At 26.8% G+C, this 20,999-nt stretch overlaps 1 protein-coding gene across 1 annotated transcript; it reads right to left on the reverse strand.

Moving 5' to 3' along the window:
• Positions 1-4,657: 4,657 nt before the first annotated feature.
• LOC112682683 (peroxisome biogenesis factor 1) lies at positions 4,658-17,895 on the reverse strand. The gene is made up of 20 exons (XM_025553361.1): positions 17,816-17,895; positions 17,599-17,739; positions 17,313-17,543; positions 16,611-16,725; positions 15,925-16,550; positions 15,547-15,857; positions 14,874-14,983; positions 14,710-14,817; positions 14,486-14,642; positions 13,149-13,314; positions 12,910-13,069; positions 12,670-12,845; positions 12,467-12,601; positions 12,344-12,408; positions 11,064-11,123; positions 10,808-10,994; positions 9,907-10,069; positions 8,136-8,161; positions 4,930-5,036; positions 4,658-4,847 (listed from the first exon to the last, which is right to left on the reverse strand). The coding sequence occupies exons 2-20, from the start codon at positions 17,707-17,709 to the stop codon at positions 4,742-4,744; spliced, it is 3,120 nt and encodes a 1,039-aa protein (XP_025409146.1). The 5' UTR covers positions 17,710-17,739; positions 17,816-17,895; the 3' UTR covers positions 4,658-4,741.
• Positions 17,896-20,999: the final 3,104 nt, after the last annotated feature.

A 20,999-nucleotide genomic window follows, 5' to 3' on the forward strand; every position in this document is an offset into this window, starting at 1 on the left:
TACTAAGTTCATCGAATATTTTACTGTATGTATTAGAGCTAAGGTAGGGTATATCTAAAATCGCGGAAAATTCACTAAATTGAGTGTATCCTATTCCAATTCCAATGGTAGCAGTCACAATTGCCTTATTGATAGGTATATATGATTTACTTTTTTCAGACTCAATTTTGGTAATTAGATTACACGTTTTACATTTAAATATCCACGTACAAAAATAACCATTACGAATTTATTTTAAGAGTTCAGAGTTCATAAAAGAACATTCGAATGCAATGTCATGAACACTATTTTGCAATTGTCGAAAAAAGTAAAAAATGTCAACAATTCTTCGTCCAACCCTACGATACACAAAAATTAATAATATTTCAACTCTCAATTATGTATATACAATGTATATTATACATAGTATATAGGAATTAAACATATTTAGTATATAAACCAATTTTTCCAAGATTTGTAAGATAAGTAAATAATACAAAACAAATATTAACATAATTAATAATAATGAGTGTCGAACTACATTTTATAAATAAATTAAAAAACTAAAACAATAAACTAAATAAACTTAAAAGATGTTTACATTAAGTTTTTAGCTGTGTGTAAAGAAATGCCTTGAAGTTTGCTCAATGTACGTTTCAATAGAAGTTTGAGTGGTGTTTATAATTGAACTGTCTGATAAAATTTCTATAAAACTCGATTGAGCGAGTGGACTTTTAATTTCTAAAGTTAAATTTAATGTATTGATATCACTATAACTGTTGCAAAAAACCCCGGGTCGTGGTCAATTTTTATAATACCACCCCTATTAAAGTGCCGCTCTAGGCAGGTGCCTAGCTCGCCTATACCTTGAGCCGGCCCTGTTTACCGGCGCAGTGCATATTGCGTCCGCCGCGGACTTCTTGTACGAAAAAAAATTACTAAAAATCAAAATTTTGTCCCACTATGTCTTGTTAGTAATTCTTAGATAACAGTGGTAATTAAACTGTCCATAGTAGTTCCTCCCGAAAATATTTTCTGTATACACCACTAATACGCCGTATTATTATAAGTAACTTATGTTTATTGACATTATCACAACGAATTTGGGAACGAATATTAGATATATTAATAATATTCTGGATCGCTGATAGCTTTATTTCTATAAATACATTAATACTATGTATTAATAAATTAAATACGTTAACATTAATTTATGATACTGTTATTAAAAACAAAAAAAAATAATAGTTTCAAAATAATTTTAAAAGTTCAATAATTCACAAGTGAGCAAATTTCCGACTACAAAATTTTAGCGTCCCCAAAAAATTGGCGTCCGGAGCAGTTGTAGCCAGTGCCCCCCCCCTCCCTAAATGTGGCCCTGAATATATTGTATAATATTCTCATCGGTATCGATGGTCTGTGGTCAGTGATCACATCGGGTCCTTGCGGTCAGTATTATCATAGAACAAGGACGTACTATCGTCGTTAGGGCTACATTATCTACGGATATGACGTATATAGATACTATAGTAGCTAATCACCACGGTTTAAAATATACTCGACTGTTTACGAAACTTAGGGGCGGCGTTTGTAATTACTGTATAGTAAATTCATATCTCCTTCCCCCCCCCACACACACACGAAAAAAACCTGATTACGCCACTGGAACACGTTATCGATAAAAACAATAATAACGATATGAAAGCAGTGGCGGTTCGGTCGTGGAAACGGGCCGGGGGAGGAACGAACACACTGGGCGGCGCGGATACAGGAAGACTCCGGGGCCGTGTTCGGTCGGAGGACGAAGCAGACCCGGGGGAAAAACGGCGTGCACGCCGCGTAATAATGATATTGCTCGGGCACCGAACACAACAGCGGCGCGTACGCAACAACGCGCATTACCGCGAAACGGCGGCGGCGGTGCGCACCGTCCTCCCGGCCGCTCCAGCGCCCGATTCAAAGGTCGTCCGACCGAGCCTTTCAATCACCGGCGCATTTCACGTCCAATTAAGCCGGCCGGCGACGGTTGCACCGCAGCGCAGTCGCTCCGTTCGGGTCGGCTGCAACAAACGGCGGACGGACGGACGGACGACGAAGCGCCGCGGGCGTGCCGTCCCCAGCGCGCGCAATAATTTTCCGCCACTTTGCCGCTCTGATCGCGCCAACGCGCACAAAACACGCGGTCGCGCCTCCGCCCGTCGTCGTATTATGTACTATTACTATTATCGTTATTATTATTTTCGCGCGTACAACGGCGTTTCGCCCCGTTTTTAAATCGCGTTCCGACAACAAAAATATCACGCACGACTCCCGGCGCCGTCTTCGAGGTTTCTTTCCCCCCCCCCCCCCCCCCCACGCGCGTGTTCGCCCCGTCGGCGCGGCCTCTTAATTATCGCCGTCGACCGGTCGTCGGGCAGGCACTCGATTTCGCCGCCGCGTGAAATAACGGTTCGGCGCGCGCGCCGTGAAAATTCGTTTCGCAAACAGTTCCCGCGGCGCTGCTCACCCCAGTAAATAACGTTTCGCAATAATAATAATAATAATAGTGCATCGTGTGCTCTCGCGGTGCATTCATACACTGTTTTCGACCACGGTTATTTAATAATGTATTAAAATCGTGTCGTGCACGTGTGTCATCAATCGCGACGCAGTGCTGCGTGATAACACTGTTAAAAAGTATTTAAAATACAACACGAACGGTTTTCTCGCAGTAGACTCTCGACTCGAGCTGTTTCTTCGGCTCCATACGTATTCATTTTGATCGAGAAAAACGTCATTACTAACATTTCGCCTCTCGGTTTTTGATTATGATTCATCGTTTTAAAACAATACCGTTGAATATACGCGCGCGCCTTTGATTGAAAACATTGACTTACCTATTCGTGCAGTACCTACTCGTCTGATTCATTTCCGTAGTACCTAGTCTTATTTTCCTTTGTATACATACAACTCTATAGTTTCGTTTCTCGTCCAAACGATAATCTTAATTTCTATTGATACATCATGCACAATATTGCAGAATTCCATGACAATCTATGATGGCTTTCTGCGTAGTACAAATTCGCTGAATCATTCATTTTTCTCGCGTTACCAAGTTTTCATACTCAACAAAATATAACCAAACTATATAAAACAATAGGACAAAAATAATCCGTTTACGATAAAGCAGCTCAAGTCGTCATCATAAAATTTTATCTAGATGCAAAAATGTCGGCAATTCGAAATATATATATATATGGGATTATGAAAAAAGGTTCTATTATTGAGTTTAACATGAACATTTTTTTCTTTTCGTACATAGTATTATTTAGGTACTGGAATGAAACAATTTTTATATACCTACAGTACTCACAGCTTATTGGAATCAGGTAATTTGAGTATATTAACCGAATGAGTCAACAAGGCCCGAAAATGAAATACACATATAGTTTGATTTTCAAAAATGTAGTTAAATTTGAAAAATATTTAATGAGATTTTATCTTAATAAACCAAAAGCATGTGCATATAATACATAAATGAAAATGCATATGTATAGTAATATTATTTACATTAAATATAAATATTAAAATTTACAAAAAAAAAAAAAATAATAATAATGTAAGGGTAGAAAAGAAAAACACAACAATTTTTATCCATTACTGACGGAAAATATTATCTTTTTTCACTGAGCATTTCCACTATAATGCTCAAATAACACTACAATTATAATTGTATAGTGACGGCACCTGGCATGGGACAAAGTGGACTAGAGCCCACCTTTAAGTCTTGGGTCTCTCCGTGGCTTACCCTAAAATACTAATAGTACCTACAAATAATTGTTTTAGTAAGTTAACATGTCGAAGTGTAAAAGAAAAATTGAAGCATAGGGGGTTTGACCCTCCCTTGCACAAGTGCTTATCGCCACTATTGTTTTTATTTACATATCAATTAAAAATAGTGAAAATGATATAATATTATATTATAAAATTAATATAATATTTAAAATAATTAAAGTAAACAATTTGGCCATCGCTAAAAAATGTTAGTTTCCTTTAAAAAATGTTCACTTCAGCTTGGCCTACTTGGAACTAAACTTCTTGTACCGCTACTTCAGTTGTGATTCCTATACCTAATTCATAATTGATAGAAATCTATCTTATTATTAATTATCAAGTAATCATCTAAAACTATCAAATTACTTCCTTTACCGGCATAGTGAATCTAATAGATGAATATTTTCTCCTGTGTATTAGTATACGTACTAATTGCAAGTGAGCCCAATTAACGGTCTTGTGAACCACAGTTTTATACAGTATACAAAATCATACTGAATAAATAACATTCTCATTTTTTTGTTATTAATATAAATCATTTTTAATTAATGCGGTAATGCGTAAATTATAATAAAGTAAGATAAGTTATTTCGAACGAATGAAATTTTTTTCACTTTATCCTTCTAGATAAGGTATGTTATACCTACTCACGTCAAAAAGGCGTATATCCATATTTTTTTAGCAATATATAATTGAATAAAAGTATATATGTACATCTATGTACTTATATTATGAATTATCACTATCTTTGATAGACGTTGGAACATAGATAGACTAATCTATATTTCTAAGTCCAGAGTTCAGGCAAAACAATTAATAAAAATGAGTGATGAAGTAAAAAAAAAACACTTGTAGGCTCTAAATATATCACTATTTAATTAAATACATAAATATACAATCACCTTTGTTTAAAATAAAATGTTTTGTATTATTAATTATACCTAAAAAATTACGCAAATGTCGTTTTTTGTTGTTCTTTAATCCGTTCTATGTTTTCATCAACAATGACTTCATTTCTGTTGTTAGCAATTTTTTTTTCGGAAAATACCTGGTGCCTAAAAATAATTTTCAAAACTTACAGAAATGTTTTTATTTCAACGTGGTAAGGTAAGATCAACCATAATAATATACACTTACATTCGTAAGAATTGATCAATTTCGGCTTGGCTCAAAGATGGTTTAGTCACTTTTAAAGCTTCCAGAAAATCTTCGTTTTTGATTATCAGTTTACAGATGCTATTGAACTGTATCAAAAATTAAATACGTAATAATAAGTATATAAAGAAAAGAAAATAGAAAATTTAATTTGATCAAAAGTATTGACATTTTTGGCTCTAATGGACAACAGTAATAATCAGGGCTAGGATTTGTATGCAATAAAAAATTGTAAAATATACATTTTATTTACCAAAATATGCAAAAGTATGCATTTAAATTTTTATAAGATACACACAAAAAAAAAATTATTTATTGAAGTACAACAGTGGATGGCTGTTTGTCGTAATATAATATAATTGAGAAATTAAATAAAATAATTTAAAATAAAATTTATGTTTGATAAAAAAATCAAGTTTTATACTTTAATCAGGAGGGCTAGAATTAAATACGAAATATTAATTACGAAATATACTTTAAAACATTAATTTTTTGCATTATTATAATCGAAATATGCAATAATATTAATTTACTTCAATATGTGCAATAATATGCATTTTATCCAAAATATGCAAAAGCATGCAAAATAAAAACATCACCATTCATCTCATCACGAGATGATTCGTAGACATTACTGACAAAATCAATAATCAATAGTCGCAAAAAAAACATGTTGTTGCATACGATTCCTAGGCCTGGTAATAATAAATATCTCATATTTAACTTCCAGGTTAACTAACACCGATTGAAACTAATCGACAGTAAGTATATTTCAACATAAGAATTAATTATTGTATGAAATTAATTAATACTATATAAATAAAAATATTGAATATCATTTATATCATATTTAACAAAATATAATATGTATGATGCGTGTACTACATGTGACAAATAAGTGTTAATGGTTTAAAATATTCAAAACGATGATATTGCCATTCCATTACACTACAGGACAAACAGTGCTCTGCTAGAATTATGACAATGATGCAAGGACTTCAAACAGTGTGTGTATATATATATATATATATATATATAAGATACTGTACAGTCGAATAAAAATAATAAAGCAATTTTCCGTTTTTCAAATAGAAACGCGGTTTCGGTATAATTGAAAAATAAAATATAACACTAAAAAGACTCGGAACGACGACGTAGTAAAGAGTAACAAGGTGGTTATTTATTATTATTCGATTTTTTTTTTCTCCTTCCCCACCTCCCTGTGATCAGCGCCATGATTATTTAAATTGTATAAAGTGATTGAATTTTGGTATTTTTAATCAATGTTTATCGAGTAAATATAAACAAAGTGGTGCGCGTTAAAAGCACGTCAACGTACACAGACTCAGACAAGAATAGAACGCGATTATTTAATTGCGGGACATCGATAAACCATTGAAATCGCGTCACCCGTCACTGGTCGCTTTGTGGTGCATCCGCACGCGCGCGTGCGTGTACACAGTAGAAGCACATTGGGATGGGTTCGCGATTAATGACTTCTTTACCTTTGGAAAGTATTGTTTGCGTTAGGTTTCCATTCTAGAACGGAATTGGTTTCGCAGCCGCAAATCACCGATCGGCGATTTATATTAGTATTTATTTATTTTTTTTTTTTTATTATTATTACTATTTATTGTGTGTTCTTTATTTTTATTTTATTATTTTTTCCCCTCGCGCAACGAGTAAACATTGACACAAATTCTATGCGGAAATCAACGGCGATGACGAATTAATAAATATGTACACTCGTCGGCTTATCTCGTGTATAAACGAAAAATATTCAATTCGTCGCCATAACTAAAAGTGGAATTGGTATTGAAAATCACCATACAAGAGGTAAATGATAAAATATGTTATCGTAATAATAAATCAGTTTTTAATCTGTCATACGGTCATTTGATAGACCAGATATACCTAAAATATAAACATACACTATTCGGCAACACGCGTACACGATAGTCACTTTGACAACACGATTCTATTACCATTCACAGACTATTATAAACAATACGAAAACGAAGAATAATATTATATAATAGGTATTTTTATTTTCATTTTTTTTTTCTAGGTCGTAATAATAGAATTGTTAATAACGATGGGTGAAGGGCAACGTACACGTGGCAATCCACACTTACAAATGAATAATTCAAATAATAATAAAAATAAATAAATATATGTATCATAAAATAAGGAAAACGTGAAGGGCGTGTGAGCGGGAACACTACTCTAGCCCGCGCTATCACTCGCACGTCGCGGAGCTATCTTATTTTTATTTGTTTGTCGAATCCAAACGAGGGGAACATCGAGCGGCACCACCACACTCGTATTTATGTCATGTTCGCAGATAATACCCAGCTTGATTGCCTCGTTTGCTTACTCAGTTTTATTTATAATATTTTATGGCATATCAACAATTGTGGCAACGATATCGTTGACTTTTTTTTATTATTAATGGGAGAAATATAAATGTTAATGTGTGTGTCTGTCGTATAATTAGTATCGATGATATAATCTTTACCTATCATACTTGTATAATCGAGCGGAAAAAATAAATGACACGTACGTCTAAAGTTGGTGGCTTATACTCGTTTGATTTGTCACGTTATATTATATACGGATTTAATTGTGTATAAAGTTGTAAAATAAGCATTTTATATTGCCGTCTTTCATTGCAGTTCATCAAAAAGTCTTATAATTTTAGCAGATTCGTCTACATATATATTTAAGAGGAAATAAAAGGAAAAAGCAAATGTTCTCGACAGAGATTGATTTTCAATATTTTAGAAATGTCGAAGTGTTAGTTTATCTGCTCGCCTAATAAGAATGAAAGATAATAACAAATTAGACACTCAAAATATTATAATATTAAATTAAGAATAAGGTCAATGTCTATTAAAATTATCTTTAAACCGATTTTTATCATGAGATACTACTTCTAATAAAAGTACTATTATTATAATACCGTAAGTATTATTAATTTCTAATTTACAGTCACTGTAACTGAATATTTATCGAAATAATGTCAATTATACTAATACTCGTTTTCCTATGTCATGTATATAAACTTACATAAAACTTGACATTTCGAGATTAATTAGTCGAATGTACTTGATTATAATATGTATTATATAATTATAGAAAAAATTTTAATTTTGAATATAGAAGTACAGATATAAATTTATACTCACATTTGAAGACGATTTTCCATTTTGTTCTAAAAATAAAAAATAGTGTTATTAAAATCGATGAAACCAAAATTTCTTGTTTATATAATTGACAGTTGAAAATTTTTATAAAATTCCAGTTATAATTTATATTTTAAAATAAAGAAATAAACATATTTTTTTCAGTGAAACGAAAAAAAGATTGGTATTATCAGAGCCATATTACTTATTTTTCAAGTCTTCTAAATAATTTCGTAAAACTAACCTAAATTTTAAATGTCTTTTTTTTTTGTGAAAGTTAGAACATCAAAAATTCAATCTTCTTCATTAAGAAATTTGGTTATGAAAAAAAAAGCATTAATGTTTCACGTTATTATGTATCAAAAGATACTAACTATTTATAGATAGTTAACTGTTAACTGTTAGTAAAGTCACATACGAAAGAAATATGAACTTCTATTAGTCTTTGATAAAATCATCTCTAAATGTATATTTATGTAAATATATTTTTTAAACCTGATAAGTCAAACATTTTCTAATTATTCCTCGAATACGAAGGATACCATTAAAATACTAAAGAAAATGTCTCGTATCAGATTTCGATGTCAAAAAAGTAAAATGACGTTTGTTAGAACCCTCTTTTATACAAAATAATAAGTTCGCAAATAATATACTGAATGGAATACCTGATAACTAGTATTTTGAAACTGATATGACCGTTGCGTCAAACTAAACAAAGTTATATCGATAGTTCATTATCATGTTAAATAGAATTATAAAACATTTAATTGATTTTCCCCTATAACTTTTGAAGAATTTTAATGGTTGATTTACAATAACATAGTATTGAAATAATGTAGAACAGATCCAATTAAATTATAAAGTTGAAAAATGTGTTATTGTAAAATTATAAGGGTATATACTTACATAAAGTTGTTTAGTTCATTAGTTGTAAGATTAATTATCTAAAAATTAGTGCAATATAACATGTTTTAATTATGTTAGCACTTTACTATAAAGTTTAAAAAAGAAAAAAATTAAAACATAGTTTATAATTTCATGCTCTCTAGTGCATGAGAATAAGAACTATATAAGAACTGTATATGTAAAAAAATATTCTTAACATCTATTTTAATAGTTTCTATATGAATATTAGAACAATTTGTTCATAATTTTTATTAGAAAATTACATAAATTACATAAGCGTATTGTTTTATACTATACAAAACTTATAAATTATTTAAATTATTTTAAAAACACAAAATTAGTTATTTTTTAACTGAAAACTTCGTTTCTTAAAGTACCTACATAAGCAAATTATCTAATTCAGTGTTTATTTCTTTAAATATTCATTAACATTTTCAGTTTTATAAATGTAAATCTAATATTGGTTTGATTTTAAATTTTTTTAATTTACTGTATACCAATACTTTTTTAAAAATCATGCGTTTTATCTGTTTATTTTTCTTGTAAAAATATTAATTTAATAATACTTGAATGTGCTTAAATATTTTTATTGATAACAAAAAATAAGAAGATATATATACAAATTAAATACATAATATTTACGAACAAATAATCGCTAAAGAATAAGGAGTAATTAAATATTACCATCAAAATAATTAAATTATAAAAGAACAAAAACCTCATTTCTACCAAAAATTATGATTTAATATAATAATAAGAAAAATTCATGAATTGTTCTTTGTATTTAAATTTAAAGAATTAATTATTTTTCCTTGACGTTTTACTAAACTAAATTATGTAAATACATAAATAAATTTGTTTCACAAACCTTTTAACGATTTTTTTTCTGCTATTGAGAAAGCTGTATATAATAGTCCATTTAAATCTGCGCCAGTATAATTTATTGTTTCAGTAGCAACAGTATGTAAATCAATATTTTCAGATAAAGTAACGTTTTTACTAAGTACTTGTAAAATATCTTGTCTATCACTCTGGAAAAAAACGACAGATTTTTTTTATCATCAAAATCTACAGTTTTAATTATTCTTCGTTTTATAGTTAATAAACAGTAAAATATGATTATAATTAAAAAGGAAACCCATTAGAACAAACTTTTAATCTAATAATTAAATTACATTAAAAGTTTTTAGTTTTATGTTGACATTAAAACCCATATAACATTTTAGGAATTAATTTTATCATTGCATTATTTTAAGTTAAATATAGTAAAAAGTATTACTAACTATACAAATCACAAGTAATCTTTTGAAATAAAGATTTCTGGGATAGATGTCCTCTTGACATTTTTTATTTTTTAATAATGTTCTAAATATATATTATACTTCTTACATTAAGTTAATTCATGAACAATTAAGTTATCCGCCCACAAGAAAATTTTGGAAACATCACTTATACAAATCATATATATTCTTCATAAAAAGTATAGTTAAAGCGAACATTGAGTTAATATAATTTATTGAATTGTATTTAATTTTATTGATATCAATTATTACAAAAAATTTAAGTTATTAAATTAAAACGACTTTATACACCAAATTACAACTTATTACAACCTAATAATGGCTTATATAATAAAAATGTTTATATATTGAATATTGTTATTATCTATATTAATATTATTAAATAAAATATCCAACTTCATTCTCATAATGCACAAATCACAATTGTAAAAATATTTTATTCTCTATAGTAAAATATAAAAATCTTACAGTAGTTGGAATTGGACAATGTAATTTAACACCAATTCGACCAGGTCTTAACAATGCTTGATCAATCAAATCAGGACGAGAAGTAGCTGCAATCACCCATACTCCTTCAAATGAGTCAACGCCATCTAACTGCGTTAAAAATTGGTTAACAACTCTATCAGTAACTCCTGTTTGATCCGATCCACGTCTAAAATACAATTTTACAAGTAAATTGATTAAATTGTATTAATACAAATTTATAATTTTTTAAGCTAACCTGGGTGCAATACTTTCAAATTCGTCAAAAAAAATAATACATGGTTTTGCATTTTGGGCTCTGTAAGCAAATGTGATGATAACATTATTTATTAAAGCGTATAAATGAAATATTATCCATTTAATGTAACAATATTATATTAATAATTGCTTTAATTGTAATATAAAAAAACCCCCATTTATAAATCATATGAACATTTTATTTATGAAAAGGAATAAAAACTGTTAGGATTTTATTAAAACAATTATTTTTTATAAATCCAATATAAAAAATAAGTGATGTCATTTAACTTATTTTTAATAGAAGCTTTTTACTGAAGAAGGAACATAATTTCGTCCACATTGACACAGTTTATTACAAGATATATATAATTTGGAGTGCCAGAGTCTGGAGAACCTTGAATATTTTTAAACAATCTTTGTATGAATCTCCAGTATCTATGAAATTGTTTAAAAACATTTAACTGGTTAATTTCTGATCATGTATAAATGAGGTCTTTGATAGGACTAAAAGTCTTCTCTTCATGTATGTGAAAATGAGGTACTAGGTAATACTACTATACTGGCTGCTCATCTCTAAGCTTATGATTACTTATATAGTTGTTTGAATTTAGGTAATTAGTTCATTGTTGCATAATTTTATTTATTTATCTGCAAATTTGTGGTCTCCAAGTCCTTTCGTATCATTTAGGAAAATGTCATTAATTATATTGCATTATTCTATAAACATAAGATAATTTTGTACCATTTCATATAAATATAGAGAATATTTCTAAAATAGTTATACCAATGTTTTGAAAGAATTTAGAATTTAGGTATGTAAAATATGCAATAACATTTCATTAATATAAATATTTACTATATATAAAAACAATACTTAAGTTAAGTTTTAACCTTTAGTTTTAATAATCTCTTTTAAAAACACAATTTATATTAATAAATTATTATTACAGTGTAAACATATAACTTTGAAAATTTGATGTTCTTGCTTTAAGACTGGTGTATTCATTGATAATTTCTTCATCTGAATTTTTCCAACCGAATTCCCTGTACTTTTTTCATCACGTTATCATTCAACTCACAAGTAGTATGATCAATTAGACAAAATTTACACATTAAAAAAATTATAGTGAAAATATTTTGTTTTGAAGAGTAGAATGAAAATAAGACTTTAGCACAATTTTACGTCCCTAGCATAAGCACAGTTCGCCAAACCCTAGCTACGCTACTATTTAGACAATAAATAACAACCTTAGACATTGTTATATGTTATATATTCACCTTTGAAATATTTTTCTAACATTTTCTTCGCTTTCACCAACATATTTTGAAAGTAATTCAGGCCCCTAAAAAAATATTTATTGAAATAACAAAACTCAGATATGAATCATATATTTCTCTTACATTGATTGAAATGAAATTCAAATTACTCTCTCCAACAATTGCTCTAGCCAATAATGTTTTGCCAGTACCAGGGGCACCATATAATAAAACTCCAGACTGCAGTTTAAGAGGACATTTACTAAAAATATCAGAGTGCTAAAATTAACCAAATAATTAAAATAATTAAAATTATACATCTGCTGAAAATAGTTATTTTAACTTACTAATGATGGCCAAATAATTGTTTCAGTGATTATTTGTTTAACTTCTTTTAAACCACCAACTGATGAAAAATTAATATTTTTCTCTTTATACAGCTTAACATTATGCAGTGAAAGTGGAATAGTTTTTTCAAAAACATCAGTTATAACAGATTTATTCAATATATTATTATGTTCACCTGTTTTAAATTAATAGGATATTAACAATAATATTTTTAGATTTATAATAATATTTTTAATTACCTTTACAAACTTCAAACAAAACTTTATCACAATAATCTATAAGATCTTGAATGACATAACTATCCATTTTTTCACAAATGGACATTAAAAAATTATCATTGACATCAATATCAGATCTGATTTTAGTAAAACGTCTTGAAATGATTAATTTTTTATTTTCCTATATTGCAAATAATATTTAATGATTCCATAATATATGATCATATAAATATAAATAATTAATTCATTTCAATTTTAACCTTGTCAATTAATGGTATTTGTACAATGGTTTTAAAAACATGTTTAAACTGTTTTGTAAACAAATTTTCATTTTCTTGATTTAATGGCTTTACAGTACAAATAACCCTGATACAGTGTTCATTATTAGTGTAATTTTCAATCATTCTCATCAATAAATGAAGTGGTCTAAAAAAAAATTGTTTTATTTTACATCACAAATTATATAACTGGATTAAAAAATAAACATTAAAAACCATTTTTAGAAAACAGTTTGAACAAAAATATTATTAAAACTAGATTATATAAATAAATCAAAGATCAAAATTTTATTCATTATTACTAAAATTCGGATTTTTGCATACGAAAATGAAAAAATTTGCAAAAATAGTTCTTTATTGTGTGCTAATAAAATCATTGCAAATAAAAATATTACATTGTATAGACTATTAAAATTTACTGTTATTTAAAAATCATGGAATATGTAATTATTAACTAATTAAATGAATTTAGAATTAACAACAAAAAATATTGATTTTGGAATAGATACTAACATGAAATTACAAAATATGATTTCAGATTTTTAAAATGGAAGCTTTCACATTGTCATGTAGCATAAATTTATACTTAGAAAAGTTTTTTCTACATCACCAGACACTATTAGCCAATATTTAAAACTAGATGTCTTCAGGTAACGATTCTATAATATCTTAACTTTTGTCACTTATTCCATTATTTTTTATTCCATAAATTATTTTAATTTGAGAATACTCTGAAATTTTGGACAGTACTTGCGATAATTTAAGTTTAACTAATCCTTCTTTTTTAAATACACATGTTAAATATATTTTTTATGCATTATTTATAAACTGTTTATATATTCATTTTTTATGCAATTATATAGAATATCCAATTCATTACCATTTTCTTTCAAATATGAAAAATATACTCGTATATAAAGAAAAATTAACTATAGAAATCTATACAGAATAAGATGTTAACATTTGTGATCAAAATTATTCTAGGTGAATTATAAAATATGCATTTGCATAAAAATCCGGGCCCTATTTATAACTAACGAATAATACAATATAATTATTAACATAAAATAGATTAATATGATTTTATTTTATTCGATAGTAAAAATTTTAATTAACAACCATTTTTTATTTCAAGAAATATTTAATTAAGTATTAAATATCTCAATATCATATCTTTTAATTAATAAATTGTAAAAAATTATGATTTTTCATGGAAAAATTTTTCTATAAAATGTAAATATCTTTTTATATTAAAATTATTATCATATTATTATACATTATTGTCAAACCTAAATAAATTTCAAAAAACTGTTGTATACCGTAGATATATTTTAGACATGTCAGCAAACTCATTAGGTTCAGAATTTAAATGACACAAGTCATCAAGATCATCAATAACAATAACCGCTGGTTGGTAATATACACATTCTTGAAAATGACTACATAGTTGTTTTTGAACCGTTTCCCACAGTTTACCTGAAATCAATTAAAACATTGTAAAACCATAAATAAATTAACATAAAATATATTAGATAAAAAAAACCTGCTAAAAAACGTCCGCTTATCCAAATAATTTTTACAAAATATGGACATTTAGAAAGTTTATGACAGAATAATTTAGCTGCTGATGTTTTTCCGGAAGAAATAGATCCTAGAAAATAAAATTTAATGTAAAGCTTATAAATTCATAATTCGTTCTATATTTACCTGTTATTAATAAATTATCGAATGCAAAATATGTTTCTGGTAAATTAGTAAAGCACTGTAAACCAACCTTTAAACACAATGATCCAGTTTTAATCATTTCTTTGAAACACCTTAAAAATAAATATATTTATGATTTAAAGTTAATGAAAATATTAACTTAATTTTAAAATTAATATTGCAAAATTTATTGGCATTTTAATTAGAAGAACTAATTTAAACATAAAAATTACTATAAAATCAAATGGAAATCGAAATTAACTATTTTTAATATCATACATTGTAAATATGTATTTTCTAAAACCAACATTGATTAAAAAATGTATTATAAAATAAAAATAAGAGTAGTATCTTGATTATCATTGTTTTCAAAAATGTGTTAGATCATATAAATTATTCTGTTAAGAAATGTAGTTCACATTTTATACTAAATCTAATAATATTTAAACAACTATAATAATTTATTTTATGGTTAATAATATTATATCAATTATAATAATCGAATATGTTTTAAAAAATAATAAATTACATTAATTTAATTAAAATTAAGGTACCAAAAATATTTTGATAATTAAAAAAATCAATATCATCATAGTTAAATTATAATAAAGTAATACTAAATACTTTAAATATTCTAAAAAAAATGTGGTGTTTTTATTCTATTTGAGTTACATACTTAAGATCATAATATTCCAATTTAGATGTATTACATATAAAACTTTCTTCAATTGGCTGTGGTTCATATATATTAATATAATTATTTTCAGTCTTATATGTGAATGTAAGCATTTCAAAGTTATATTCATTAAGAAATATATAAGGAACAATTGATGGGGAAAATGTCACTAATACATCTAATGTTGTTAATTTATTGAAGACCACCCGCAATATAGATGAATCATTTAAAACCAAAACATCTCGATGAGCTATTTCATCTTTCAATCGTTTTATTGTGGATTTTATTAGAGATTCTTCATCAACAATTTTCTAGAACATAATATTAATAATAAAGAATAAAACCATATTTATAATATAATTAATAACTTTAACAAACCATATTTTTTAAAGGAGAAATATTTATAGTTTCAACACTACAAATTTCATTATCAATTTCACTAACAGGTTCCAATATAACTTTAGAGTTCATTTTTACATTCAACATTTTCTTTAAAGTAGTAGTTATATAAATAGTTGGCCAATTAATAATTTCCATTTTTTCAATGTTATTCATAAATGGATCCAATGGACACAATCGTATAATAACTGATAAATTTTTAGTTTTCGATTTATTTTGAATATCTTCACTTGATTTTGTTTGATCCAATTCATGTAAAAGTGATATTTTAACAAAACTATGATCAGGGCAATATACATCCTCATCTTCAAATAATACTGACATATGTGATTTAGAAATTAGAGCACAATAATCATAAATATAATCAGACTCTAATAATGTTTTTTCAACAAAAATTGTACGATAAATAAAACAATTTTGATATTTTGTAATAGGAATGAAGTTATTTTCATTGATTGTATTGATTTGCATACAATTATTTACATTTTGGTCAATATTTATACATCTCTCATTATTATTGGTTCCAGAAATAAGAACATTTGGCTTCACAACTATTTCTGTTGACTCTTTTAATAATCCTACTTCAACACCGTTATCTAAATCATCTGAAATTTAAATAAAAGTTTATAAAAAATATTTAAAAATGTATTTATTAATATATTTACCTATAAATACTCTTAAATGTATAAACTTAGATACCCATATTGGAAAAATTTGATTCCGTTGAACTATTTGAAGCTGATGTAAAATACCATCTTGAAGAGAAGCATTATTTAACATCTGAAAAATAAATAATTATAGCACATTTTTTGTATAATTAGTTTACATAACACTTATAAATTGATTATGTAAATGAAGATTAGGTAATATTAATAATATTTGTAAATTTTATTGCAAAACTATATAATGTGTAGTAAATCTATAAAATTTTAGCTTAAGTTAGCAAACAATAATAGTTAAAAAAAAAAAATTAAAAACAAAAGGTGTAGTATTAAATCTTATAATAACAATAAATTTTTTTTTTTTATACTGTTTGCATTAAATGTACATGATATAATTTGATTTCTTTTAATATTAGTTGATATTATTGAATTTATATTTTAGTTGTCTAAATATTTGTACTGAAAATAGTGAAAAAAAAATAGTAAATAAACCGGAGTAAACACAAAAAAAAAAAAAAAATGGAACAAAACTTTTATAAAAAATTTTATTTGAAATGTACATAAGTACATATTATACCTATCTAATTTTATTCATTTATTCTCATCTCTAAATATTTCTAAATATTAACTACATAAAATAAATACAGATATGTTAGATATATTAAGTACAGTTGAAAATTACCTACAAATTCACAAATAACCTACCAATAAATCCCAATCTTCATTGGTAACTGGAGTAACATAAACACGATTTAATGGATGCACTGGACCAATGATTGTGATCAGTACATGTTGTGAATTATCAAGTCCCATTGTCGATGATAGTTCATGACTGATGTTCAATGCATCATCTCCGTTAGAATTGAACGGTGTTTGACTGAACGATGTATAAAACTCTCTGGGCGTACCATCAACCGTAGTGATTTTCAAGCAAACCTAATGCGCAATGATAATCAATATGGAAAAATAGCAGCAAAAACATGAAACTTACCGAATGATTGCGATTTGACTGAATGTTTAGCTCTCGAATCAATTTGGATGACAGATGTACAAAACTGTCTTCCACTGGTATCACCTTCACCTGGAGCAACTGGTCGTTCATTGTACCGGTGTTCTCAAGAATAGAATGGCCCTTCGGAGAGCGTGTAAAATTATAGGATAAGATTGCGTTTAGTTATAACATTATAATGCATGTACGTAATAATTACTCGTTTAAAAGTTGAAAATAAAAATATCTTAATGTCATGCACAAGAGTGAAACGATTTTGAATCGGCGAGTTTGCGTCGTTTGCGACTGTGTGAGATAACAACTGATAACAATGGATTACTTATGTCTAGGTGGAGGTAAACCAAGAACAGTGATAATCTCATAACTACAGTAAAATTATACGTATATTATTTGTATTACTCTACAAGTGATCGAAACTATTCAATATTTTTACGCGTCACACTCTTTAATGTAACGAAAATATATTGTTATATAAATTAATCATTAAATACTCAAGGCATGTAAATAGGAATTTTTTTTTTGTTTTTAAGGGGAGGGGCGATTTATCTTCAAAGTGATTGTGGCTTAAATAACGTGCAATAAAGTGTACTTTATACGATCTATGTGGGAAAGGGTGATCGCTTTCAAATTTGGGTAGTATTTCGAATACTTACTGTATTTGAAATACTGTACTCAAAATAATTTCCTTTCGAAGTATTTAATACAAGATTTTGAATATCTTTTTCAAGTTTTCAAAATACAATACCTGTTCCAAATACTAATAAATTAATTAATTATATTTATTATATGATTCATGCGTATTAAAAAATTTTGAACAAAGTAAACTATGAGTCATAACTTTATAATTCATCGTCATTTTTGAATAATATACATTTTATTTTCTATCTTTGGTTATTTTTATTTTTAATGTAAGCAAGTTATAATTTCATCATATTAAAATATAAAATATAAATTTCAATAACGTAAGAACTTTAAAATTATTGTATCGTCTTAACAAGAACTTCCGTGTTCAATGCATAAGCTATGTTTTGGTTTTATATTCAGGGATATCAACAATATCATTCGAATCACTCGATGGTTTATTGTGTACAAAATATATTTATTTAATATTTTATTCTACGTAAAATGTAATCAGTACTATAATAACATCCCATTTTCCCTAATATAACACCTAAGCATATTCAGGAAAATCTGTCAAAATTTTACTAAAAACGGTAAATTTTACTAGTTAAAATATGTATGAACTAAATTTAATGACTCGTGAATTTCTCATAAAATAATGGGTTTGGAAACTTTTTCATTTTTTAAAAAGCTTTTTAAATAAATACTCTTACTTATATATAGGCTTGATAACATTTTCAAAAAATTGTACCTTTTTTGAGCAAAGTAATCACACTGAAAATAATTTAATCGAAAAATGCCAGACTTACAAACAATAATTATAAATGATATATTTATAATTATTGTTATTGTTTATAATAATTATAAATAAATAATTATAATTATCAATAGTTTTTAAGAAGACCGAAAAATATACTAATTTAGGTATCTGTTTCTTTCGTATATCTATGAACATTTAAGAATAATTTGTTGTTAGATAGTCAAATACAAAACTTATTACCCTCCGTTACTACCCCACACAATAGTTACTCTGTTGAAGCTCAGGATCTCTTGGACCCATTTTCTAAAATTTACCTTAAAATATGATTATTATTTAACTCTAATAAAATAAAATTATACTTCTAAATCATTTATTTGACATAAAACAAACAGTTTTCTTTATTATTTATAATGTATATGTATGATAAAATAATTAGCATGACATAAATAGTACTTCGTTTTACAAAAAAAAAAAAAAAAATCAAACTAAAATTTAAAATAAGAACCATATAATAAGCCATAGCATATGTAACATGAAATAAACTATTTCCTTTTTTATTTATAACATATGTGTGTTATGAATTATTATACACATACAACATATTATAATACACATAATATCATAATGATTCCCTTAGACCGAAATATACTACTAAGGGTCTAATGATCGAATATTTTATAATATTTCAAATTATCAACAAACAACTACACGTGTTAAACCTGCAAATGATATAATTCTTATCTATATCCTCCAACATGAAGGTACTCAGGATAAAAAAAATTTATAGTTTAGCCAGCATAAGAAAATTAACAAATTAATTTACAACTTGATCTATTACACCCACATTAGTAACGCAGAGTTAATTATTAGTGGTATTTATAGATAGGTATTTGCCTCAAACTTTTACTAACACTTTTCAGAACATTTTTAGTTTTATTTTTTTTTAACTATTATACCTGATCGAACTCGTTTATAGCAATCTATCTTGCCTTTTTTGATGAAATTTTTCAAAGAAAATAATTTTTTTTTAAAAAAAAAAGCATACGATAATTATAAATGATGAAATAAAGTTTAAAAATAATGTATGCATTCGCTCGTGAGCTCAGCAAAAACAGTAATAATTTAGTAAGTAATATAAATGCTATTTCGTTTTAAATGTTATCACTAGGGCTCATAACTTATAGCTCTAAAAAAAAGTAGTTGTAGGCTCTATAATATGCTCTTAAAAATATTCATATAAGCGCTTAAATGTGTACTAAAAATACAAAAATATGCAAAAATAAATATAGCATAAAAAATAAACAATTTTTATTTATTATTTAAAAAAATATATGTATAAAAAAAAAATAATTTCCACTTATTAAAAAAAACGTATCACGTATAATAAAAAAAATTTAAACTTTTATTACTAAAATTCCGATTGCGTCGCTATATGATACAAATAAATATATAATTTAAACGAAAAGAAGAAGAATTAGTTAATTAACATGAATTAATTACAAAAATAAAAATGAATACTGCCATAATTACTTATAGTTATTAAAAAAAAATGTTTTTAACGCTACAAAATTGAAAAAAACTTAAAAAAAGCAAACTAGCAAATAACAATTTTCTACATATGCAAGAGTAAGTCTGCAAAATAACAAAATAGCACTTATACTTTGAAATATGCAAATATATGCAACATACAATTTTTTATTTAACTTCTTTATTATCCAAAACAAATGTATAGCTTACAGTGGCGTTGCTAGGATTTTTTTAAGGGGGGTGTTAATTATAATTAGTAAATATTATATATAATAGGTACAAATTAAAACTTTTATTTTAATTAATTAATATGTATACATAATGTCTGTAATAGAGATGTAATATATATTCGAATTCGGATAGCTTTACCATAAATTATTCGAATATTTGACCATTCGAATATCAGAATTCGATGCTACAATACCTATTATTATTAAACGTTTTGTGTTGCACGAAAACGTAAACGAATAATTTT

Source organism: Sipha flava, unplaced genomic scaffold (assembly GCF_003268045.1).
Source record: "Sipha flava isolate LNK unplaced genomic scaffold, YSA_version1 208_pilon_pilon, whole genome shotgun sequence".
In the NCBI taxonomy this organism is placed as follows: domain Eukaryota; kingdom Metazoa; phylum Arthropoda; class Insecta; order Hemiptera; family Aphididae; genus Sipha; species Sipha flava.